Genomic DNA, 27,215 nt, shown 5'->3' with positions numbered 1-27,215 from the left:
CTCTTTTGGTTAACAAGGAATTTTTTATAGTTCTTTTCAATTAAAAATATTTTCAAAACCATTTTGAGTATCACATGTATTGTGTGTTTTGGGTGGGGGCATGCATGCATGCTGCAGCCCAGGAGTGGAGAGAAGAGGACAGCTGGCAGGAGTCAGGGTCAGTCCTTCCACCATGTGGGCTCTGGGGCTGTCAGGCTTGGTGCACGTACCCTTACTGACCCATTGTGTTGGTCCTATTTTATGATTGTAAGTGTAGCTTGTGGACCTACTTAGAAAGTTATTTCCTTATTGCAGCACATTCTAGTCAAGTGAATGTAGACTAAAACCGATAGATACCTACATAATTGTCAGAAATTTAAAAGTTAGGGAGGAACTAAATAACATTTCAAATTACCAAATTATCCAACATCTTGGCCTCTGGGTTTGCCGTCCACTGACAGTGACTGATTCTTTTGTAGATTTCTCTATATATCCTGACATAATTGTATCAAATTTCATTTGAATCTTATGGATCTATATTACATATTTTTTGCTGTTGTGGACACACAGACTTGCTTGACTCTGGTTAGCTGTCCTTGCTTTCTTTACCTTTTCATTCTCTCAAGTTATACTTGATCTGGTTTCTTTTCATTTTCCCAGAAAGGGAATCTTATTATGTTGTCTCTTGCTTTTAATTATTGTGCCCTGGTTAGTTTTTATCATTAATTTGACACAGCCTAGAGTCACTTAGAAGAGAGATCCTCATTTGAAGATTTACCTGATCATACTGGTCTGAGACCATGTCTGTGGAGCACCTTCCTTATTGCTAGTTGATCTAGGAGGGCCAGCTCATGGTGGTTAGAACCATCTACAGGCAGGGTCATTATAGAAGCTACTAACAACCACAACTCACTTTTCAGTCAGGCTCTTTGTTATCATTCTCCTTCTTACACTAGAGGTGGAACCTAAGGCCCCATGCATCCTAAGCAAGACAGAGATACATTCCTAGCCCTCTTTTAACTCTGTGATTCAATTTTGGTTTGAGAATGTATCTCAATACATAGATGGCTTTGAACTTATATTGTAGCTAAGACTGTTCATGGGTCTTTTCTGCTTCAGCCTCCCAAGTAGCTTGGATCTGTCACTTTTCTTGTCAAGTAAATACAATTTCTCTGTTAAGTGTGTGGCACATTGAAAAGGCTTTAAATTTGTATATTTGGACACATATTTCTATTTGACTTGCTTTGAAGTGTTGTTTGCTTTAGAAATGGAAGATGGGCCTTCTGGAAGAGATGATTTCATGAGAAGTGGGTTTCCTTCTGGAAGAAGTTTAGGAAGCAGAGGTAAGCGCCATCTTTGTTTAGTCATCTGAACTGTTGAATAATGGCACAGGGGCTTGGATTTGGTGCAAAGCTATAAGTCTGCTATAACTTAGTGGATAATAGATTTTGAGTTAATTTTTTGTGTGTGTGTGATTTTGTTTTTGTTTTTGTTTTGTTTTGTTTTGTTTTGTTTTTTGAGACAGGGTTTCTCTGTGTAACTCTGGCTGTCCTATAACTTGCTCTGTAGAACCAGGCTGGCCTTGAACTCCCAGAGATCCACCTGACTCTGCCTCCTGAATGCTGGGATTAAAGGCATGTACCACCACTGCTTGGCAAGTTAATTTTTATTTAATGTCAGGGCTGTGGGGCAGAGAAATGAGAACAGGTATGCCCAACTAGCTTTAAACTCTATAGTATAATCCATGCTGGCCTTAAACACAGGCTGCTCATAAACTCCATGTGTAATACAGTACAGACAAATATTGAACTTGGGATCCTCCTTCCACAGCCTCCTAAGTGCTGGGAGTGGAGGTCTGCCCACCACACTGGGTAATGCCTGAGTACTTTATGCTGTTTTATCTCTCTGGTATTATAAGACATAGTTAAGTGGACTAGACAGACAGATTGGTCCCATAGATCAGCTGCTGCTTAATTTCAAGTTTCTGTTTCTAGGAATTGATGTGAGAAGAATGTTGTAAAAACCATGGGAGCTTAGGGTATAGGGAACTTGTTGAGTGTTAGCTTTCTTAACAAAAAGCAGTATGGGAGATACTCCTGTTAGCTCATCGGTATTAAGTTTAACAAGTTATTTACTTATTTTTGAGACAGGGTCTCTTGTATCTCAGACTGGCCTCAAATCTGCTATGTAGCTGAGACTGGCCTTAAAATTCTTGTCTTCCTGCCTCCACATCCCAAATGTTGGGTTTTAAAATTACATTTTTAAGCTGTCAAAACTTGTCATGTACACTGTAATTCCAGCACTTGGCAGGAGGATTTTGAGTTTAAGGCCATCCTAGGCTGCATGCAAAACTCTTTCTCTAAACAAACATGTGAACAAACAAAAAACTAGGAACATTTGGGTTTAGTAGTTTTAGAGCAAAATACCTTTATTTCCCCATAATTAATAGAGTTTAATATTAAAGTGTTGAAAACATTTTATACTATGTTTTTGTTATAATGCAATAACATGGCCCTAAAATTTCATGCTAACTCGAGCCTTTATGAGCTTTTTGTCTTTCAAGACATAGCATAGCTAGGACTGTTTGGTAATTTAAAAATATCTCACACCCATTTTTTTCTCTTTGTGCTTCTTTTAATATATATGTTTTTAACCTTTAGTCTTTGTGAGTTTCACATCATTCACCCCAACCCCATTTGTCCCTCCAGTCCTTCATGTCTGCCCCCTGCTTTTTCCAGTCCTTCATGTCTGCCCCCTGCTTTTTCAACCTCCCCCTCCAAAGAAAACAGAAAATAAAAATAAAACAAAGCATAGAAAACATCTCATTGTGGAAGCTGTAGTGTATCACAGTGTTTCCCCCAGTATACCCCTTTCCCCACACATCTTTACTTACAGATGTTCACTGCAGTGAGTCACTGGTCTGGTTTTGAGGCCTCTGACTTCTGCTACACCATCAATACTGGATCCTTACCAGGACTCCTCTTGAGTATCCTTTTGTTGCCCCGTGTCATGAGACTGCTGTAGCTTTGGATCAGCAGGACCAGCCTTTCACGTGCTCCAGCAGATAATAGATGAGGTCTTGGGGGTGGCCCAACTTAAAGCCCTGGATCTGGGCCTGGGTGATAGCTAAGTTGGTCATTCTGCCAGCTCTCCTGGGCACCACCAGGGAGAACTCTTCAGTACTGCCCTGGCTAGCTCACCCAGTGCTGCAGCTGGAAAAGGGCTGGACCAGACCAGCTCTCCCACTCTCACATCTTCAGGTTGGCTCACTTGTGCCTTCACCATCAGGGCCAGCTCTACTGTGTTGCCCAGGTGGGTGCAGGGCCAGCCCGCTCTTCCTGTGCTGCATGCAGCCAGTGAGGGCAGCGAGGGCCAGCTCTCCTGACTGCCTCAGGTGTTGAGGAGGAGGAGAGCACTCTCTGTTGCCCTTGCCCACACCACCTCACAGCAGGCAAGTAGCCAGCTCCCCTCCACCCTGCCATCAGGGCCAGCTCTACTATGCTGCTCAGGGGGAGGCTAACACTCATTCTTAAATTTATCTTTTGAAAAACTTGATTAACTCTTTTTCTATTGCTATCATAATTAAGGTATTTCATTTGACATTTGGAAAACCTAATTTCTTATTAATATATAAACACAAATTTGAATTTTATATTTGAGCATCTCACTACTAGTTGTTATGATATTTAAATATTAATGTATATTTTGTTTTTAAATGTTTACATATTAATGTACATTGATGGTTTGGATCATATAGTGGATTGTTGTTTTGTTTTCCCATTTTAAAGAGTTTTACTGTATAGCCTTATCTGCCGTGGACTTGCTATGTGAACCAACTGGCTCTCAACTTGCGTGATCCTCTTGCCTCTGCCTCATGAGTTCTAGGGTTATAAACGTGTACACCACACTAATCTCAACCTTGTAAGTGAGACAAAAGGTTCAAAGGTTTGCTAGCTCCTACTGCCAGTGGAAATACTTATATCTTAGTATTATATTTAGGAGAGAATTAACAGTGTAATTATATTTTCAAACTTTGAAGAGGCTGTATGATACATTTTGATGAAAGCTTCTAAATAATAAGAGTAGAAGACTATACTTCCAGAATTTTTTCTTCTTTTAGTGCTAGGATTAAAGGCATGTGATGACATGCCTGGCCTAAATAGTACTTTCTCAATGAGAAAAGGGCCAATGTAACAGATTTTGTCACAAGTTATTTTCATATGTTTTAGGTTGAAATGCATGTTGATGTTTTAAAACTAGAACTCTGAGCTAGGTATGGTAATGCACAGCTATATTCCTAGCAGTACGGAAGTTTGGGAGCCTGTGGGCTCACAACCAGTCCAGAGCTGCACAGTAAGATCTGTCTCAGACAAAACCAAAATAACCCTTCTGGTTGAATGGCAATAACTTTAACAATTATCTTGGTACTATATATAATCTCAGAAGTTCTTCTCCTTATGGCTGACCTACAATTTTATATATAGTTTAATCTTGGCAGTGATTTTTTTGAACTTGTATAATTCAATGTGTGTTAATGTGCTTTTGATTTGATTCTTAGAATTAAAATATAACATTGATTAGCTTTTTTTATCCTTCAAATGATGGCTGAGTATCTTTAGGTTTTTGAATTACATTACAGTTCATAAGATATGATGAAAATACTTGGTTGTTGGCATATGTAGTTAATACAGGCTTTTAGGAATTTTGAAGTTTTCCTTCAACACCTCTAAACTGGAATGTTAGAGAGAGAGGTAAGACAGTTTGTAGGGACCACAGGAAACTTTCTCACAGTTGCAGTTTATAGTAACAGTGCATGCTGATTTGGCTGTGTCTGTTGTTCTTTTCTATTCCAGGTAGAGAAGGTAAGGCGTGTGTGTGTGTGTGTGTGTGTGTGTGTGTGTACATACCCTTGCACGCACACCCACACATATGCTGAAAATAAACTGTATGAGATTCTCTCAACAATTAATGAAAATACTATAAACAAGAACCAACTATCTTCCCTGTATTTCTGACCTTAAGAGTATTTTTCTTTTTTTGAGACGAGATTCTTATAGTGTTGTTCATGTTGGTTCCAGTCTCTTGGGTTCAAGGGATTTTCCTACCTCAGCCTCCTAAGGAGCTAGCTTGTCCTACCAAGCCTAGCTGGTTCTTAACTTAGTGGGTGAGAGACACACGGACTATTACTAAGAAGAGCCCAGAGAGTAGCATGCTGTTGGGAATGATTAGAGTACTAGAGAAGACTTCACAGAGGAATTGGTCTTTTGAAGAATGAAAAATTAAATAGGAAAAATAGGAAAGCAGGGATACTATGCCAAAAGGAACAGCATATAGAAAAAAAAATCCTCGCTATGTTCACAGCATGAAAATGGAGTTATTTAGTGTGCTGGAAAGTTGGCTCATTTGCTATACGAGTCTGATACCCTGAGTTCAGCACCCACCACCCACCCCCAACTCCAGGCTGGAAGAAGAGTATAAACTGAAAGCTATCTTCTGACCTTTGCATATCTTTGCATATGTGCCATGACATACATAAGTCTGCACTCAAATACACCACACACGAACACACACACACATATACCACCACCACCACCACCACCACCAACAACAACAACAAATAATTAAGGGTGGTGTCGTACACCCTTAATCTCAGCACAGAGACAAATGTATCTCTTAAGTTTGAGGCCAGCCTGGTTTACCTAGTGAGTTCAAGGCCAGCTAGGGCTACATGATGAGACTCTCAAAAATAGAAGAAAAGTAGAGTGCTGGCAAGGTGGCTCACAGATAAGGCTGCTTCCTGCTAAGCCCGGCAACCTGAGCTTGGCTCATCGTGGAAGGGTAGAGTTCACCCTGTGATCTTCAAATGCATGCTCACACAGAGCTCACACAGAGCTCACACAGAGCTCACACAGAGCTCACACAGAGCTCACACAGAGCTCACACAGAGCTCACACAGAGCTCACACAGAGCTCACACAGAGCTCACACAGACCTCACACAGAGCTCACACAGAGCTCACACAGAAATAAGTGTAAATGTTTTTAAAGTAGGAATCTTGGAAGTGACAGAGGTATTAGAAAATAAATAGTAGGACAATAAAAATAATATAGAACAGATTTTTCAATAGTGAAGATTATCCTGTGGGCTGAATATAATGCTTTGGTCTGTTGAGGCAAGGGGGATTTAGTACAAAGGAATCATGAAGTGAATTCTTGATAGAAGGAAATATAATGAGTAGAATTTACATTTTACCACTAGTAGGTTTATGATTTTTATTTTTGAATCATAACTTGATAATTAAAGAAAACCTTCCAAGTATATAACTTATTTTTAAGTTTGTTTTCTATTTTCTTACCATCTGTAAAAGTCGTCTAACCCTAAAGCTTAATTTCACCCCTATTTTTTGATGACATAATTTTGCATATTAAGTTTAACTAAATTTTTTCAGATATTGGCGAGTCTAGTAAAAAAGAGAACACATCTACAACTGGTGGCTTTGGAAGAGGAAAGGGCTTTGGAAACAGAGGTAAGTACTTGTAATGTTTTACAACCATACTTATAGTTGACTCCAAGGCTTCCAGTTTATTTTTTTAGAAAAGAAAGCACAGAAAGTGTGTGCCATGTAGAAATCATGAGGCTCATAGAAAGTGGTTTCATATGGGCATAGTGTAAAGGCAGCAGCCCATGCTGTCCTGGGTATGTGCAGTGTTCCATTTATCTTTTAAAGAAGAGTCTCTTCTTAGCGCATGTGTGGAGGTGTGGGTGGTTAGGGGGTTGCACATGTACTGCAGTGCAGTGCATGTGTGGAGAACATAGAGTGACTTGTAGCCGTTGCTTCTTTCCTTCCTCCATGTGGGCCCCCAGGATTGAAGTCAGATAAGGCTTTTGCTGTGAGCACTCTAACCCACGCTGGACCATTGCTGGCCCTCCATTTATTTGCATTTCTCGTGCTGTAGCATCATTGATTCACCTTACACACAAGCCTACATTCTTTCCTTCTTTACTCCTTAGGGCTCCCAGTTCCCGTGGCAATTGATTTCGTACCTCTGTAGGGGAACATGCACTCGTCTGTAGCTGAGCAAGGAGAGAGTAATGCAGAGATGGGAGTTTCCCTACTCAGGAGCTCAGCACTGACTCTTCCTGGTCACAGAATTGAGGAAGTGCAGGCAGCCATGGAGAGGGCACTAGAATAGATAGAATCCTTTTTACAAGAGCTTTGAAGATATTTAATTTAATACTTAGGCTTTTTGTAGAAATAATATTCTTTTTAGGGATTATGTGTATATTTAGAAAGGAAATACCTGCTAAGGGATTTTTTTGGTCAATCATACAGTGAATACTTTTGCTTTTATATGAGAATTGTGTATTAAACTTCCATTATATTTTATTGCCACAGAGACACTTAAATTTGGTTAAACCTGTAGATGTTCCACTACTTGAGATAACACACATACCATTTATAAACTGAACAACTGCCTAAGTAACTGGATGGTTCTTATATGAAACAAGCACAGTTGTAACTGAGTTCTTTATAATATAGTCTAGATAATGATTGATAGGCATTCCATATTGACATTTACTTTTAAGGTATGTGCCCCAAGTATCTCTTCTGTAAGTATGAGATAGAGCAGGACAGCCTGGGGCATCCCACTATGCTGCCCAGGTAGGTATCTCACCCATGAACGCAAGTGATACACTGTAATTAGCTTCCAGATACCTAGGGCTACAGCTATGCACACACTGTACCTAGCTCCTTGACAATTGTTACACTAAAGAACATTTTATTAAGAGTCAAGAGTTCTTTGGAGACAGGTCTCTCAGTGAACCCAGAGCTTATTGATTTGGCCAGCCTGCCTGCCCCAGGATGCTCTTGTTCTTGCTTCCTCAGTGCGGGAATCATAGACAGGGACCATGTGTGTGACTTTGTCACAGTGGGCTGGGCTGGACTCAAGCCCCTCATGCTTACATTGCAGCCACGTTATCAACTGAGCCATCCCCTTAGCCCCAAATATATTATTTTTGATATTTTGAATAGAAAGCAAATAATGGTTATAGTGATACATACTGTTGTCTTGCCCGTGCATATAAGGGGGAATATAGGATATTTGAAATAATATAAAATCTACTGAAACATTTTTAAATTTAAAAGAATAGAGCTAATAATCTGATAGAGGCAGAAGTTTAGTATTATTTGAATTAGTTCTCGTCCTGTGTCTGTGTATGTAGTTTATATAGAGAGTTTATCTCATTCTGTAGGGTCATCATAACTAGTTGTCCCTGAAAGACTCTTAAAACAGATGTTATTTCTGTGTATATGCACGTTGTGTTTCTGCACACATCCTCTGGAGGTTAGTCACGGGTGTCAGACCCTTGAAGCTGGAATTACCGGCATTGTGAGCCGCCTGACGTGAGGGATCTGAACCCTGGCCCTAGGATGGAGCACTAAGCACGTCACTGTTGTATTGAGCCATCCCGCCAGTCCTGAAAACTGTTTTTAAACTATAGCGGTAAAAGAAATTCTTTCAGAAATTTGCAGTTCTCTTTTATATTTTGTATAGGTTTTTTAAATAACAAGTTTGAAGAAGGTGATAGCTCTGGTTTCTGGAAAGGTAAGTTGTATTTCTGTGCAGCTTTAAAAACTTACACCGTCAGAAGCAGGTACTAGAGAGACTCAGACTGGCAGTCTTACTCCGCTTCTAAGTTACATGGAGCAGTTTCATGAAGCAGCTGTAGAGACCTTAGGCAAGGGTGTAGATAAAGAATCCAGGCACCTTTAATTTGGTATTTTCCACCTGTCTTAGCTAACCTATAAAGTACAACCTTTGGAAATTGTTATTAGGAAAAGTAAGTCAAGAGTTAAACTCCACTGTAGGGTACTTGAGTTACCAGCACACTTCATGAGCTGAGTTCAGTCTTTAGGACCACATGTCAGAAGGGGATAACTGATTCCAGAAAGCTGCTCTCTGACCTCCATGTGTGCCCTGTGGCATGCACAAGCCCATACACACACAAATACACGCATGCATGCACGTGTGCAAAATTTATTTTTAAATTCAAGTAAGTCTAAGAGGAAAGTGATGAGAAAATGAATCTCTGCTCAGAGTAAAAGCATGTCTAAGGTACCCAAGCTCTCAGGACAAGCATGGTGAGAACACAATGATGTTATAGAAGGTCAGCTGCTTTACTGTGTCTGATGGACCAGGTTTGTGTGGGGTCTTGGAACTTGTATATAAAGTGCATCTCTGGTGATTTTGAGATGGTTTTTGTTTGAAAACCACTAATGTATCAAATCTTCTTGACATTGAGTTTCAGAGTTCTCAGCCCTGGTTACCTGCTAGTTTAGTGGTAACTAAAGCCAGTAATTCACGCTAAGCCAGTGTTTATTATACTGTAGAATGGGGCCCTCCATCTTATGGGCTAGCTATTAAGCTGTCAGTAAAAGAACAGAGCATAGTACAATTTGTGGTAAATATTTAATGTCATTTCTTAATTAGATATTTGAGGTTTGATCTTGGATTAGAGCTTAGTGGTAGTCTAATATACACAAGATCCTGGGTTCCATCCCCAGAATTTGGAGGAAAGAGAATAGGGGGCTTATTTTACTATATACTTTGATTACCAAAGTCAAAACTAAGATTAAACATAATCTCTAAAACTTTAAGAATTGAGATTGGGTAATTTGTAGCTTTTGAGGCATGAGCTTGCACTGTAGCCCAGGATGGCTTTGAACTTGTGGTAGTTCTCATGCCTTAGCCTTCTGAGTGCAGTGCCGGGAGTATGAGCCACCATACCCGGTTTAGGATTGGATTATAGTTCTATCAAATAAGACAGTTTCTTCCAACCATTGCTTTTAACCCTGTCCCATTCAAAAGAAAACATATATAAAGGAGAATTAGTGTTCAAGAGGAAAACTTTTAAAGATTTCTTTAGTTTTGAATACTTTTGTTTTACCCTATTAATTTTTAACCTACTTACTGGTTATATTGTGTTTTCTGTGTTATTCTGTGTTACTGTAATAAAAGCAACTTAAGGAAATTTATTCCAAGAAGGCAATAGTCTGTCATGGGGGTGCATGGCAGAGGGAGTGGGACATAGCTGGTTCCGTTGCACATACAATGGGGGGGGGCAGAGAGGCACCCAGATCACCTTTCCTGTCATTTTTATTCACTTCAGGACTCTAGCGCATGGGGTAGTGAGAGCCACATGGGGGTTGAGTGGATCTCTCTTCTCTTCTCTTCTCTTCTCTTCTCTTCTCTTCTCTTCTCTTCTCTTCTCTTCTCTTCTCTTCTCTTCTCTTGAAACAGTCTCACAGACATACTCAGAGTTGTGGTCTTACATGATTCTGAATCCAGTCAACAATGAAACCTAACCATCATCATAATCAAGATAATTTCCATCTAAACACAAAGTTTCTACATCTCCCAGTTGAATCCTTTCTAGCAGTGGGAGATCAAATAACAGCAGAGCATAAATTCCAAGTTTTCATTATGCTAAAGAGTGCTTTCTCAAAAATGGAATTTGCTTTTGTCTATTTCTGTTTTTTTTCTTTGTTCCTCTCAGCGAAGACAAATGGCACATATGGATCAAGTTCCTTCAGTCCTGCAGGTGTAGACAAATCCAGGAATGGGTTTTAGATGACCGAGCAAGATGTTTAGATGTTGCAAGGTGTGCTTGTGACACAGCCAGTGCTTTATGGCTCTGTCTCGCTTGGTAGAGTGTAATCCTAAGGACCACATATTTTGGAGTTGAATGCCTGAAATTTAAGACCCAGATCATCCTCATGGTGGTTGTGTTGCCTTAAAAATGGTATTTAACTTTTTAAAAATTGTTTTTCTCTGTTTATAAGATGAGGATTATAGCTGCTGGACAAGGTTTTTCTGAGAGTTAAAGTTAGTACAGCAAAACTAAACTGGGTGTGATAGCTTGTCTTCTGGTCCTAGCTCAGGGAACACTAAGAAGATCAGGCCAAGCTTGGGTCTCATCTCTTTAATCCCAGCACTTGGGAGGCAGAGGTAGGTGGATCTCTATTCATTTGAGGCCAATTTGGTCCACATAGAGAGTTCTAGGACAGTTTAGCCTATAAAGAGAGATTCTGTCTTAAAGAACAAATGCAACACAACAAAATAAATAAGAATATCCTTGTGCCTAGGAGTTTATGACCATTGTGGCAAATGTAGTCAGACTGTGACATAGAAAGGCAGAAAGGAGAGAGTGCATGAATGAGTTATCCCTTTAGAGCAGTGCCAGTTGCATGGGTTATGCAGGACATTGTTTACACGCTATGCAATTGTTAGGTTATAACTATTTAATTTTACTTAATTTCATTTTTACTCTCTTTATCTTCTAGATCCACAAAGGTAACTTTTTATTTTAAACTTAAACTTACTTCTAAAATGGTTATATTCACAAGAAGTTAAAATATAGTATAGAATTGGTTTTCATCCAAGTTTGCCTAATGCCATTATGTTTTAAAATGACCAAAAAAAAAAAAAAAAAAAAAAAAGAATGACAAAAAGACATCCATATCCTAAACTGATTTATACGGTATTTTTCTTAAAGTAGTATGAGTTAGCTCTCACCTCTATCTCAGAGTCTAAAAATACTTTCTTCCCCAATTCTCTTTCTTAAATCTTCTTTTCAAGAAAGTTGTGTTGATTGCTGGCCTGGGTCTGCTGTCCCACTCTGGATATCCAGGCATCATTGTACCCTGGGGCTGGACTCGAAGGGACTAAGCTTAGCTGGGCTTAGGTGGGTTAGAGGGACCTGGTCTGTGTGGGTGCAGAAGAAATGGCCTTCTCCACAGACAGTTTTGAGGGCAACAGCTCTCTTTATTTGGGGTTAAATAAGGATTATATAAACCTTGGGGAGTGGGTAGGTTTTTTGGGGTGTGTGTGTATCATTGACTGGGGTTGAGGTGTTAGGAATGCTTCATTTGCATGAAGAGGAAATCCACATGTTAGCTGGACATGTCCTTACAGGGAGAGGAAGTTTAAGCTGGAAACTGACCACCAGGCTATGTGACTACCCTCAGGGATGGAGGCGGTGTGGGATGCAAGGTTTATGTGCGCTGGAACATGCTGGCCCAGAGCAAGGAGCAAGCAGGCCTATTCCCGCCAGTCTCAGGAGGAGTGCTTTGGGGTTTGGACGAGTCTCAGCCTCACTCTTGCTCTGGACTGACTCCTGCAGTTGCATGATTTTCAGCTCCCACATTAGATGACTCTTTTTCAGAATACATGCTGACTGTATCCGAGTCGGTAAAGAGCAAATAAGTTACTTTTACAGTGATATCGATGACTGCAGATGCACAGTTGCAAAAGAGACATGGAAGGTTTCTGTGACAACTCTTACCATTACCTCAAGCCTTCCTACACCCCTCAAAAAATTAGTAACAGCCTAGACAGGAAGCTATCAGAGAGAACTCTTAAATAGGATGCTGGGGTTTCACCTTCCACAGTGAATGACTTCCAGCAGGGATGCAGGAGGGAAAGGTCTCAGCTCCATTTAGGGGGCAGAGCCCTGAGAGCTTGACCATACCCCCGTGAATATATAGAGAACACAAATGGGACTTTTTTTTTTTTCCTGGGGTAAAAAGGGTATGGGGGAGGACAGGAAAGCTAATGTGATGCAAATGTGCTCCGGGTCTATGATGTACAACTCCCAAAGAACCAATAAATATAAAACATGCTGACTACTGAGGCTCAGATAGTCAAGGAGTGGGGCCTTCAGCTAGCTATCAGGATAATGTTTTTAAAAATATAAAACAAAACATATTAGTTAGACAGGTACTGTAGGAGTTTAGATGATAGCCCATAAGCTGTTTGGTCACTTGACTTTCTGTTTGAAGTTCTTGAATACTGGACACCAGTGACATGTGCTAGATATCTTGAGGCTATCTCTGTATTCCCCAAATAGGCTGTTTTAGAACTTCTGAAGAGCTTAGAGTTATATTAATAATATAAAACGTTTAAAGTTTAAAAAATTGTGCATTCCTTGCTACCACTCAGCACTAGGAACATAAACTCTGGGAATGGAGCTTAGACATTTATTTTCACCCATTTTACTTGAGTATCCATCAGTGTTGTGATTGGTCCTCATACCACTGTTCAGAGAAGCCCTAAAAGGATAGTTGTACTGACATTAAAACAGAAAAGCTGTTGAGTTATTTGAGTTAATTAGGAAAAATGAGGAAAAGTTTGCATGGATGTAAGAAAGCACAACTGTCTAGCATTGCTAAGAATGGTAAATTATAGAAAATGACATTTTTAAATAGAACAGTCACTTGTCTCTAATAGCCTACGAATGCTTTTCTGAACCATTTGTTTACTTGTGGACGTTTTTCATTTTGTACTGTTTTGTCTAGCTTTGTGGTAAGCAAATAGTGGGTGCTCAATCATTTATTTTACATTAAATATTGATATTCGTAGATATACTGTATAGGGAATTTACTCTGAGCAATGTTTTTATGTTCCCAGTAAAATTATTTTAAGAATCAATGTTTATATTCAACTTGAAAACTATTCTTGTTACAGTTATGTTCTTAGCTCTTATGTCATTAAAATTACCTAGATGCAATTCACATCTTTGTTTCTATTTAAGAGTCTAATAATGACTGTGAAGATAATCAGACTCGAAGCAGAGGGTTTTCCAAGCGAGGTGGTAAGGACAATGCTTTGAACAATTTGTTTATAAGACAAAAATAAATGGACAAAACTGACTTTAGAAGGGCCAAAAGAAAAGTAATGAAAACTTTAATAAAAATATGTTGATACATGCTTCTTGCTCCTGATACACGAGCGACTATGTGTAGCTCCACTTCTTCAGTTCTGACATTGGAGATTTGTTCTTCCCAAGGATCTTAAGAATGTCGTAATTTACAAAAGAGGGATTTCTGGTGTTTTGATCAGTCACAATTTAGATAACTGAGAATGTGTTTGTCTCTGAAAAAGGTCATTAGATCTTTGGAAGAGACAAGAAATTGCACAATTTTTTGTTCAGATCTCATGATAATTCACTACACTTTGTTAATTCTACCTATAACAAATATGAGGTGACATGTTATAGCAACTATCATCCATATTTCATGAATATATAGGGAGACTTGTTAAAACAGCAGTAGAAATACCTGCAAAAGAGAAAGGGAAAGCCCAGTGAATTAGGATAGAGTGTGCATCTGTGATAAAGGCTTTCCTGTTTGGAACTCCATGCTGGTGTGACTTGGGAGAAGCCCTCCTTTTGCCTGTAACATAGTTAGCTGACTGACTGAACAGCAGGCTCTCCTCCCTCTCTAGCAAAGCTGTCACTCAATTTCACATTGAAGAAAGTCTGTCTCCTAAGCCTTATAATTCTGCAAAGATGTGATAGTGGGGAAATAAGAAATTAAGTACATCTTTTAGAATTGCTTGTTTTAAAAAGCCAGTGCTGGGCCCTGTGCCCCGGCTTCCCCCTGCTGAGCTGTGTCCCCTTTCCTTTCCTTTCCTTTCCTTTCCTTTCCTTTCCTTTCCTTTCCTTTCCTTTCCTTTCCTTTCCTTTCCTTCTCTCTCTCTCTCTCTCTCTCTCTCTCTCATTTTTTTTAAAATTTACATTTCAAATGTTATCCCCTTTCCTGGTTTTCCCTCCCAAAAATACCCTCCCGCTATCCTCCTCCCCACTCCCGCTGCTCACCCACCCACCCACCCACTCCTGCTTCCTGGCCCCAGCATCCCCCTATACTGGGGCATAGAGCCTTCACAGGACCGAGGGCTTCTCCTCCCATTGATGTCTGACTAGGCCATCCTTTGCTGCATATGCAGCTGGAGCCATGAGACCCACCGTGTGTGCTCTTTGGTTGGTGGTTTAGTCCCTGGGAGCTTTCCTGTTTCTTACAACCAGTTTTGGTTTGGTTTGGTTTGGTTTGGTTTTGACACCAACTGTATAGAAAGATTGTTACATTTTAAATATTCTGAATGTTTTCTGGAGAATGGTGAATATCTTTGTGTTAACTTTAAGTCAGATTAATTTATATATCTTCTTCTTCCTTCCTTTCCTCCTCTTATTCCTCCTCTTTCTCCTTCTCCTCCTCCTCCTCTTTTTTGGAGGCAGGGTTTCTCTGTGTAGCCCTGGCTATCTTATTTGACAATGTTTATGAAAATAGTTCCTGCTTAGAAAAAGAGAAGTTCATGAATTTAAAAAATAAAATAAAAGCGAGTAAGTTGATAGACTTTTTAAAAAAATGTAAATAATTTAAAATTATTAAATGAAAATAACAATTAACATATAGACAGTTGACAGATTAAGGTCTAGGGTAGCTAATAGTTACTTAAATTTGAATTTTCTTTGATTGGTCTTTGGTGGTGCTGAGGATAAAGCACAGCTTCTCTTACATGCTAGGCAAGAATTCTGCAATTGAGCCAGATCTCTAGCCCATGAATGCACTTTTACTTAGCTCTGTGTTATTTTAAAAGATTTTAAATTTTAAAATATACAAAATCTACTGTCAATAATTCAACATATAGGATTTTGGATTTTAGTAATTATTGTGTTATAAATAGTAGCAAATGCATAAACTAAACATTATTTTCTATGTATTTTTACCATTTGAAAGTGATCTACCTTTGCATTAAAGGAAGTCACACTTGTCGTTTGTAACAGGAAAGAGACTTTACATGGACCTGAGTTCTGGGATTTTGTTAAAGTATCTTAGTTTTTTATAGGGGGCAAATATAAGCTTGGATTTATTTAATCTGGTACTACATAGTAGAAATCTAGCTAATGGTGTAGTTGTGACAACTTACTGTGCTATTCAAGCAACATGTGTCTTTTACTCAGTTTTGAGTCTTCAATGCCTTTTTTTGTCATAGCAATATCTATATCAGTTAAGGAGAATAATCTATAGTCAGTTGTGACTTTTGAAAAGTTTAACTGTTTTCTTTAATTTAGATTAAATTATTTAATCTAAATATTAAATATTTAGTCAATTCTTTAGTTTAGATTAAAGCCACTTGAATCATACAAATGTTAAATTCCATTACCATGTCTCCAAGATGCCTTTGTTGTTGTTATTTTGTGCTGTTGTTGTGTGTGTGTTGGTGCAGGCTGCCAAGATGGAAACGATTCAGAAGCATCAGGCCCGTTCAGAAGAGGGGGAAGAGGCAGTTTCCGAGGCTGCCGTGGAGGATTTGGTCTAGGAAGACCAAGTTAGTAGTGGATTGCATAAGAAAGGGTTCATTTGTTGGAAATTGTTTTTAAAAAGTTGCTGTGATACGAATATTTTAGTAGAGTAGCAGACAAGTTACCACTCCATATCATGTATCACTATTTTCAGAAACATGGGTAACTGAATAATAACTTGGAACACTTATTTCAGAAGTTTGTGTTAGTTACCAAGTCTTTATAAAGCATTATATATTACTAAGTGCCTGGAGGCTGGAAACTATGGCTGACCTTATGAATGAGTGGTCTTCTGTATGGCTCCCCCTTCATATATTCTTTCACAAACAACATGGCTTTCTATTTCAAAGTCTGACAGCCAACGGTTTCTAGAAAGAAAGTATTATTTTTCATAAATCACATAGAATACATGTGTCTCTCAATAGTAATTTTGTAAACTAATGACACTGATAAATTTTCAATACTCATTAAATAAATATATAAAGTTAAATAAATTGCCCTTCATTTAAAAAACTGTACAGGCCTCTGAAGGGCAGGGCTGACAGTGTTAAACTGGCAGTGGTGGGAGTGGGGCTGACAGTGTTAGATTATGGTAGGAGGTGGGGCAGGGATGATGTTTTGGTGAACAGGCAGTGAGACAATACAGTGTGGTCTCTGCACAATAAAAGTCCCATTTTGGGGAGGAGACTTTTGTTTGGGGATAACATTGACCCTAACTTATTTATAAAATAACATTAATTTTGAGGAAGTTATTTGTAATTCAAGTATATAATTTGTAGAGAAATCCTTTCTGTGACACTTAAAATATATATATTGTGATTCTTGTTATACTATTTTACACATCTTTTAACCTGTAATACCATGCTTGGAGTAAAATGTTGTTAAAAGTAACACAGTCAAATTCTGTTTCTTTCAAATAAAGATAGTGAATCTGACCAAGATCAGGGGACACAGCGTGGTGGTGGCCTTTTTGGTTCTAGGAAACCAGCAGCAAGTGATTCAGGTGAGAAATGAAACTATTACTGAGCTTTGATATTCATATATGTTTTTATGCTTTTAGCAAGAGGGCATGTTTAAGTATATCTCAAGGTTAGCTCACAATTTCCCCCGAGGCTTAGTTATGTAGGCAGAAATACACGTGTGTAGTTTTGCCTCCCTTAGAACAGTGGTGCACGATGAATTACCTTTTCTGAGTGGGCTGACAGTATGAGATGGCAGTAGATATTTATTGGGAAGAAGGAAAAAAAGGCTTGCATTGGTTTCAAAGAAAGTTTCTGAGGTAGAGGGGGAAATGATATGTATGGTTTGAGGTGAAATATAAAAAAAAAATTACAAGTGTATTACAATTACAAGTGAAAATGCCTTAAAAGGGGTACAGTTTAAATTAATTCTAAATTAAAAAAATCAAAGGGCCTAGGAATCCTGTTGAGTGACTATTGAATACAGTTCTTCTCTTGTGTATCTGAGGGGAAGGGGAGTCGGGAGGCGTGTTTCCTCTAATGTGTTGCAGTGCAATGTCTTACAGGCAATGGTGACACTTACCAAAGCAGAAGTGGAAGTGGTCGAGGTGAGCTTACTTGACTGACTTCTGTCAGCTTTCATTTATTGTAATCTAAGTCTATTTTCTTTAGGATAAAAGTAATTGTTACTGTTTCTACACACCTGATAACTATGAACTTTTTATGACTTGTTCAAGTTCCTTAATATCAGGTTATTTTCTTTCTGGTCTAGCAATTCTATTGTAAGACTCACAAATGATAGGAGCATTTGTAAACACATGCACAAGAGTGCTCACTGAGTTCTCTTTATATTAGGAAACCTGAAAATCACCTAAAATTCATCAATAAATATTTAATATAACCACAAGTGGGATATCATGTAGATATTAAATATCGAGATACTTGTACAAATTATTAAAATACCCCTTTCCGTTCATAATCTAAGAGTAAAGGAAAGATAAAAAATGTGACTTCTTTACTCTCAAAAAGGTTTTTCCCCAGAGCATAAATACTTAAGTATTGTATGAAATTTAAAATACTTTTCAAATTAGTAGATCAATAAAGGTTACTTGAGTTTTGGTAAATCATTAGTCTAAAAGCATTCAAAGTATTGAAGCCCCTGCCTTCTTACGTTTTCCAATATTGAACAAAAATCCATTTAAATCAGATCATCCCTGATGTTTACAGCTTGTCTGAAGGAGGCTTGGATACATTGAAGAGTTGAGAAGCCTATGGGGACTTTTGAAGTGTGACTCAAAGCATTTTGCAGTATAAGTTGGCCATGAGTCAGAGAGGACAAAGGGATACAAGACAGGAGTTCAAAGGTGATCCATTTAACTGTCAAGTTGACAAGGGATAGGTAATATTGCCAACTTGACAAGATCTGTAATCACCTGGGAGCCAACCTTGTGTATAAGGGATTTTCTAGACTGGGTTAAGGGAGGTGTGAAGACCCCTGCTGCGTGTGGGCAGTACAATTCCACAGCCTGGGATCCTCGACCGAATGAAAAGCAGGGTGAGCTGCCCGCCTGCCTTCTGCTCTCTGTGCCCTCACAGCTAGCGCATGTGGCCATCTCCCTCAGGCTCCTGCAGCCCTGGCTGCTTTGCCATAATGGACTGTACCCAAAACCGAGCCAGGATTAATTCTCGCCTCCTTCAGCTGTCTTTTGTCACAAGGAACCAAGGTTCTGCATCCCTTACTCTAGTCAGATGAATTGCTTAGCTAACTTTGGAGTACTTGGAATTGGGACAGATTGCCATTCTTTTAATCAATAAGAGTAAATCACCGTGCCCTAAATATATTATGTAGTTTATGCTGAATACTGCCTTTTTCTGTGAGGGTCTTGGATTTTATGCTATATGCTAGGCAGAAGGTACAGAAGTTACCAACTTTCAAGTGAAAATTCTGGATGAGTCTCTGAAGTGCTCTGGTAAATACTGTGTTGTTAAAACTCTAACACCATTCGAGACGACTGGGCAGCTTGACTCATCATGTCCCACTTTCTTGGTTGAGTATGCTCCTTAGTAATTCACTTTAGTACCATAGCTATGACGATGGCCACAATCTGGGTGGTCCTCGCAGAATCATGGATGCTGAAATGGTCTTAGGCACTTCCCAACACAGTTTTAGTTTCTTATAGAAAATTATTTCCTTGCTGATCAGGGCAAAGATCTCATAGGTTAAGGAAAGACATAGCGCAGTCTGCATTGCACATAAAGCCATCATGTTGATTATTAAACAACCTTAAAGTGTGTAAGATTCTCTCTCTACCTTTTTCCCATCTTATTTTTCTCCTCTCCCTCCTTTCTTCTCATGCTGGGGATTGACATACCCAAGGACTTGTGCACATTAAATTAACACTTAGCATGGAGATGTGCCTGTAGCCTCTAACCCCACTTGTAAGCAGTGACTTTAAAGATGCGTTCTGCTTTAATTCAGTGAGAGTAAAGACATGCCCAGCTTTGCGTCATAATTGATTATCACTCTGGATTTCTTTAATAGGTGGTTACAAAGGTTTAAATGAAGAAGTAGTAACAGGTTCTGGAAAGAGTAAGTTTTATTTTGGAAAAAGATTTTGATCTTTATAGTACTGTTATTTTATTCCTCAGTTAACATTTGTCTTTCTGGTTTTATCCCTTTAAGATTCTTGGAAGTCAGAAACTGAAGGAGGTGAAAGCAGTGATAGTCAAGGTACATTGGTATTTGCACTATCTAGCTGAGTATGCACTGCATTTCCCTAAAGTCGGGAGGCAGAGGCAGGCGGATTTCTGAGTTCGAGGCCAGCCTGATCTACAGAATGAGTTCCAGAACAGCCAGGACTACACAGAGAAACCCTGTCTCAAAAAAATAAAAAAAAAATATTTAAAACTTTAGTTAAATTAAAAACATTTGCACAATGAAAATCTTAGTAGTTATTACAGTTATAATATTAATTATTAATAATCTTAACAGTTATTTTCTATTTGGGTTTGTCTGTTTTTGTTATTTTCTCTTGTTTGTGCGTCTAGTTTGTAAATTATATTTTTTATTTACATCCCAAGGTCCAAAAGTGACATATATACCCCCTCCTCCACCAGAGGATGAGGACTCCATCTTTGCACATTATCAGACAGGCATAAACTTTGATAAATATGACACCATACTTGTTGAAGTATCTGGACATGATGCACCACCGGCAATTTTGGTCAGTGTATTATTTCTATCTTGATATACATGTATGGTATGATGAAATTGCTATCAATATAAAGGTTACCTTTTCCATGCTGAGGATCCTTGAATGACAGTTGAGAGGCATTGCTTACCATTTCAGTTGGATTGCTGTATCAAAAGAGGAAGTGCTGGAATTCATCTCTATTCCCCATACCATATTAAGAACTTTGTTTAAATTTATGGAAAAGGCTACTTTTTCTAGATACTCAAAATGTTCACATCCTAAATATGTGAGAAAAGTAGCTCTTAGGATGTGGATTTTATGTGTACGGCTGTTTTGCCTGCATATATGTCTTTGTATTACATGACTGTCTTGTGGCTGTAATAGCCAGAAGATGGCATCAGAGCCCCTAGAACTGGAGTTACAGATGGTTGTTGTAAGTCTTTGTGTGGATTCTGGGAATTGAACTCATATCCTTTGGAAGAGCTGCCAGTGCTCTCAGCTGCTGAGCTGTTTCTTCAGCCATTCGAGGTGGGATTTTGTATGGAGAATAGCAGAAATCTCCTATTGCCTGTTAATTATCTTCACAGTAAGCACTCGTTACTTACCAGAGCTTTCTGTGTCTCAGGATTTATGAGGGCTGAAAAAGTATTTACAAGGAATGTTTATGGGAAATACTTTCACAGTGTCATGAAAATGCATGTTTATAGTGGGGTATATTGCTATATAAAGTGGGATCTAAGTTTAAGGTTCCCTCCAACAGAGGATGTTTATGGAATGGTGAGCACTTGATGTCTGCCATTTATCATTTAATTGTTGACTTCTTTTCCTGTTTAGACTTTTGAAGAAGCTAATCTCTGTCAGACACTGAATAACAACATTGCTAAAGCTGGCTATACTAAGCTTACTCCTGTGCAGAAGTACAGCATTCCCATTGTATTAGCAGGACGAGATTTGATGGCTTGTGCTCAAACAGGGTCTGGGAAGACTGTAAGTCTGCTTTCCAAATAGACAGCTCTCTGTCAAACTGTTTGTTGTTGAGTTTTGTTTTTTTACTTTGGTGTTTCCTAAGTAGCCTGAATCTCTTCTACTGGTTAGAAGATCTGTAGATAATCTGAGCCATCATTAGGATTCACGGTCTTCTAATTTCTGATTTTCTTGGTGTTTATGTTGTCACTGTCCAAGATACGTAAATATGCTTATTTTCTTAAAAGACTAATATGTTGAGCTAGATTAATTTTATCACACATGTTATATTGTATAACATGACTAAGAAAACCCAGTTAATTCCTTGCAATAAAAGTTATGCTAAGTTTTTATCATAAATCTACCAGCAAGAAGGAAGGAAGTCTTAAGGCTATAAAGTAGACCTAGCTCTTGGCAGGGACAAAAATGCTAAGTTGTAAATCAATCAATTTAACTTCTAGGCAGCTTTTCTCTTGCCTATTTTGGCTCATATGATGCGGGATGGAATAACTGCCAGTCGCTTTAAAGAACTGCAGGAACCAGAGTGTATTATTGTAGCACCAACTCGAGAACTGATCAACCAAATTTACTTGGAAGCCAGAAAATTTTCTTTTGGGTAAGTAAAGTATATCTGGAGTGCCGCTCATGAGACAGACGGTTCTTAGAGAGAAAGCCCTCATGTAATAATATACTCATAAACTTTTAGTATAATTGAATGAACTGTATTTTCTTATAATCTTGTTTATTATATTTTTAGAAGAAACAAAATTAGATAGCATGTAAAAAATAAGAAAAATTTAAAAATACTGGTGTTGAGTAGCTTGCCTTTTTGGATACTAAGGATTGACTGTAAAGCCCTTGCGTGTGCTAGGCAGATACTCTCTCAGTAAGCTACATTCCTTTAAAATTTTGAGATGGGATCTTACTAAGTTGCCAAGACTAGTCTCAAATTGATATTCTCCCTTAGTTTCTCAAGTAGCCAGATTATAGGTGTCTGGCACCATCCTTGGCTTTTTTTATTTGCAATTTTTAAAAATATGTTATATCTGCATTTATTTATGCATATTTATTTGTGTGTGTGTGTGCCCTCTCTCAAATAACTGAGAGAGCTAAGAACTTGGAAGTGTCCTCTCTCCTTTTACTATGTGGGTTCCAAAGACGAAATCTAGAGCATCAGACTTACAGGTAAATGTCTTTACCTGCTGGGCTGTCTTGATGACCTTTCTGGTTAGTTTATACAGCATATTTAAACTGGGATGGGGCGGCTGGAGAGATGACTCAGGTTAAAAGCACCTTCTGTTTTTGCAGAACACCAGGTTTGGTTCTCAGCACACACACAGTGACTCATACTACCTCTAATTCCAGTTCTGGGGGTTCTAATTGCTTACTCTGACCCCCACTGAGACTATACACATATAGTGCACATATATAATGCAAGCACACATACACATACAAATAAATAAGTACATTTTTTAAAACTTTGAAAAGTTTACAAAATGACCTTGAATGTCCCTGGTAATTACCTACTTTTGGCTTAACAGTGTAGAAGACGACTTTTATACGATCAGATTTAATGTCTTACTGTGTAAAGATCTTACGGGGGCTGGGGAAGGTGGCTTGGTTAATGACTGTGTTTGTTCTGTGAACATGAGGATCTGAGTTCGGATCCCTACTTTGCATGTAAAGCTGGCACAGCCTCTGTTAACTCAGTACTGGAGGGTCAGACTGAGACAGGCAAGGCCCAGGAGCTCGTTGGCAGTCAGCCTAGTGAGAAATCCTGTCCCCAAACTAAGGGGAGAGTGACAGGAAAACACGGGTGGGGCCAGGGGAGGGAGGGAGCGAGGGAGAGAGAGAGACAGAGAAAGACACATTTATGGTTTTAATTTTTATGAGGTGAAGCTTTGCTTTTTTTGTTTAAGCTGACTTTGAACTCCTAGCTAAAGTGATCATCCTGCCTTAGCCTTTTGAATAACTGGGAGTATGGGTGTGTGCCACTTTACCCAGGTTTTCTCTAAGTATCTGCATGTGGAGTGGCTTTTGTTACTGATGTTAATAACAACATGAATTTATTTTAAAGCATACACTAATGTATATTTTTATTACTCAAATGAGAAGTTCAGTTTAACTATATACTTAACCAACATTTGGTATTGTTATCTATTGATGCCTAACAAATGACTGTAAGATCCAGTTGGTTACAACAATCTGTATCATGCCTCACTTTGTGATGGCTGAGGATTGGGGGGCAGCTTTGTTGTGTGTTGCTGGCATGTAGTCTCGTATGAGATAACAGCCAAGTTTGCAGTGGTTGGTCCAGTGGTTTGGTTGGACTGTGTCTTAGTTAGGGTTTCTGTTGCTGTGAAGAGACACCAGGAAAAAAAAGCAAGTTGGGGAGGAAAGGGTTTATTCAGCTTATATTTCTGCAACATTGTTCATTACTGAAGAAAGTCAGGACAGGAACTCAAACAGGGCAGGCACCTGGAGACAGAAAATGATGCAGAGGCCATGGAGGGCTGCTGCTTACTGGCTTGCTTCCCCTAGCTTGCTTAGTCTGCTTTATTATAGAACCCAGGAAGACCTGCCCAGGGATGGCCCCACCCACAATTGGCTGGGCCTTCTCCCATTGTTTACTAGTTGAGAAAATGCCTAACAGCTGGCTCTCATGGAGGCATTTCTTCAACAGAGGCTCCCTACTCTCTGATGACTCTAAAGTTGTGTCAAGTTGACAGAAAGCCATCCAGTACAGACTGCCCAGAACAATGCTTAACTGTCTTAGGAAACGGTAGTTGGTTCTCTAGATTAAGTTCTTAGTGAGAGAGCAAATAGAAGGCTGCAGTAGTTATACAGTATCACTCTCATAACTCATGTACTGTAGGAAGAATGTCATTAACTAGTCCATTTTCATGTAATTTGCCAGAACTTACATAAAATTAGAGTTTTGAGCCCTTTGCTCTAAAGCTATTAAAAGTTGCAAGATAACATTAAGCAAGTACCAAGGCTCTTTGGTGTAACTGTCTTTGGCTACTTTGAGTTCTTCTACCCTTCTCCACTTTTCTTCCACCCTTTCAACCCTCTCACACTAGACTAGACAAGAGAGGAAAGGGAGATCTGTGAATGGAGCCAGGGTTCAGGAAGAGGGAGATGTTAGGGTTAGATGACTTCCTGCTAATTAGGTGCATCAGATTCCTTGGGGCAAGTTTGATCTTCCATATCAGGATATTTAATTTCTTATTGTTGTTGTTTATTTTTTGCTAACAACTACTTAACAAACCATGACCAACAACTCAACTTCTTGGGGCCTAGCAGTTATATACCTTCCGAAAAGATCCTGGAATTCTAAACATCACACAATTGCAGGAACTATCTGCAGCTGGCAAAATCAAACCTCTGCTAGAGCATGAGGCAAATCATAGCCAGCTGCTATGGACAGTCTGAAACAGTCCCATATGCCACACCTGGGATTAATATGAAAAAAATCTTCTTAATATTTCTGTATTTTTTAAAAGAAACCAAAATTCCAAAGTTTTCACTATGCTTTGGAGTTTGAGACACTGTAACTATCTACATAGGTTGCACATCTTCGAAGCCAGCTCTGCCACACAGTTAGTCAGGAACCTTATTGAAAACCTTTGGAGGGCATTCGAGAAGGTGTTGAGTCCGTACCATTAAGGCCACGGAGTCTCTCCTAGGAGTCTGAGAGACTCAGGGATGCTTCTTGAGGCGACACAGAAGCAGAGGACGAGCCCGCGGAGCGGATCCAGGGGAAGAAGCTTTTAAAGACATGTTTCCTGGAGCTGGGTCGGGGTAAAGATGGAATGGAGCGGAGAAACTAGTGACTCTAGCTATGGCTGCAGCAGGGCAGAGGTGTGCTGCCACTCCACCTGCTGGCCCAGCTTGAAGCATGGAGCCACCTCTGCTGCTGCCTGCTCGCCAGGAGGAAAACTTGGGGTGCAGTTCTGCCTGCAGGCTACTCCCAGGGTGCACTCACTGAAGCCAGTGCCCCGGGCAAGGTGGTGTACAGCGGCCATGCAGCTCTTGCAGACTCTGCCCCTGAGCAGGCTCCCCAGCCTCACTGTCTCTGAACAAGATCTGAGATCAAGAATGGGTCCTTTTCTGGATTAAGTCTCCTGAAAGTCCATGCTGCTGCTTGGAGGCCATGCTGGTGTCAGTGATCTGTGCTGCCCCTGCAGGCTGTATTGATGCTCGTGGTCCGTGTTGCTGCACGAGGTGGTGTTGATACCTGAGGTCCATGCTGCCACTGGCTGCTGTGGGCAAGGAACAGGAGTGAGAACTCAAGACTGAGAATGAGAGACATTGAAGGTTCCTGTGGCAACCACCTCCACCCTCCAAAAACGAAATTGCAGGCAGGAAGCTATTGAAGAGAGTCCTTAAAAACTGTGATGAAGATGCTGAAGTGTGTAGCTCTTCACAGGTGATGGGTTCTGGCAGGAGACCGTGTAGAAATCCTCAGTTTTCTTCAAGGGTATGGCCGCTGGGAGTTTGACCATGCTCTGAGTATATGGGCAACACAAATTGGACTTGGTGTATTTTGGGGGAAGGGAGGGGGGTAAGAGTGGGAGGATAGACCTGGGAGGAATGAGAAGCAAGTATGATTGGGTACATTGTATGGAATTTCCAAATAATTAATAAAAATAGTATATTGGGGGAAAAGGTGAAACATTGAAGAGTTTGTCAGTGCTTAAAATTACAGGAACTCTCCTGTTTTGATATATTCATTATTATCAAATAGGACCTTTTATTTTTTAATGATTTATGTATATGAATCCACTATAACTGTCTTCAGAAACTCCAGAAGAGGGTATCAGATCTTGTAACTTTAACTTTTTTCAAACCTTATTTTTAATGATGGATCTTAAATGTTGTAACCTCCATTTTAGCCCACCACCTACCAGAAGTAGTAGGAAAGAAAGGATATGGGGGAAGTGGACCTGTTTAGAAGGAAATTGGCAGTTCAGTTCACAGGTTAACAGTGGCAGCTCAATCCACTCACAGACACTTCATGGATACACCAGCAGTCCAGATCAGTAGAGTTGGGTTAGCAACAGCGATGACAAGACCTAGCAGAGACAGCCAGGCCCCGGTCTTGGCACAAGTCACCAGGCAGGATCAGGAAGAACACCAGGAAAAGTTCTCAGCCTTGCCTTTCTTAGCGAAGCAAGAAAGATCAGAGAAGATGGGAGACCCATAAGCATTGCACAGCTAGCTCTATAAGCATGCCTAGGTCAGCCTCTGTCACTGTCCTTCAAGTCCCGTTTATACCCTCCAAACATCACATGTCTTGCTTCAGCACACACACATCTGTCTCAGCTGACATCACTCTGCCAGTCAGCCTAAGTCCGTGGAAGTGCAAGAAACTCGCACACCACAAGTTTTTTGGTGTTTCTCTCTATGTTCCCAACAAATGCAGCTCAACTAGACAATGTGAGACAGACCAATACATGTGTGTTAGCAAAGAATCCTTCATTACCTGTCCTTTCACGTGCTTGCTTTAGCAAAACATCCTTTCTCCTTGCTTCAGCTCCTTCATGAAGATTCCTTCATGAGTCTGCCTTATTCTTTCACCTGTGTCCACTTCAGAAAACATTCCTTCACGTGTTTGCCCCAGCAAAACACCCATCAAACTGACTTCCCAAAGAACTCTTTAAGTTTCTACTTCATATCCCCCTTTTTGTCTAAGAATTTTCCTTTTCTCTAACATTAACAATCTATACACAATAGAACCATCACATTTTCAACAAATGGCTTATGTACAGTAGTCAAACAATAGCCTAACAAAACAACCTTAAATTTCTATCAATATACAATGATCAAAAAACCTCTAAATATCTATCAATATACAACAATTCAAATCATACAACTTAAATTTCTATTAATATATAGTAAAAGCTTAAATTTCTGTCAACATACAGTAAAAGAAAAAATTATCAACATGCAATAAAAACTTAAATTTCTAT

At 39.4% G+C, this 27,215-nt stretch overlaps 1 protein-coding gene across 7 annotated transcripts in view; it reads left to right on the top strand.

The window, feature by feature from the left end:
• The window catches only part of Ddx4 (DEAD box helicase 4), a 54,301-nt gene that overhangs the window by 10,162 nt on the left and 16,924 nt on the right, over positions 1-27,215 (top strand). For 3 of the 7 annotated variants that reach the window (XM_011244618.2, XM_011244621.3, XM_011244619.3), the window contains exons 4-15: positions 1,230-1,322; positions 6,427-6,504; positions 8,537-8,587; positions 13,575-13,634; positions 16,049-16,150; positions 17,047-17,127; positions 17,635-17,691; positions 19,626-19,673; positions 19,767-19,814; positions 20,165-20,307; positions 21,112-21,264; positions 21,702-21,856. In XM_011244618.2, coding sequence (XP_011242920.1) covers positions 1,230-1,322; positions 6,427-6,504; positions 8,537-8,587; positions 13,575-13,634; positions 16,049-16,150; positions 17,047-17,127; positions 17,635-17,691; positions 19,626-19,673; positions 19,767-19,814; positions 20,165-20,307; positions 21,112-21,264; positions 21,702-21,856 — 1,069 coding nt within the window. The remainder of the gene's footprint in view (positions 1-1,229; positions 1,323-6,426; positions 6,505-8,536; positions 8,588-13,574; positions 13,635-16,048; positions 16,151-17,046; positions 17,128-17,634; positions 17,692-19,625; positions 19,674-19,766; positions 19,815-20,164; positions 20,308-21,111; positions 21,265-21,701; positions 21,857-27,215) is intronic. The other 4 variants (NM_001145885.1, XM_006517524.4, XM_011244622.3 and 1 more) reach the window with 4 other exon arrangements.

The sequence above is a fragment of the Mus musculus genome, chromosome 13, assembly GCF_000001635.26.
Source record: "Mus musculus strain C57BL/6J chromosome 13, GRCm38.p6 C57BL/6J".
NCBI classification, from domain to species: domain Eukaryota; kingdom Metazoa; phylum Chordata; class Mammalia; order Rodentia; family Muridae; genus Mus; species Mus musculus.
Note: the sequence above shows the minus strand (reverse complement) of the source record. Positions and strands in the feature narration are given on the sequence as shown.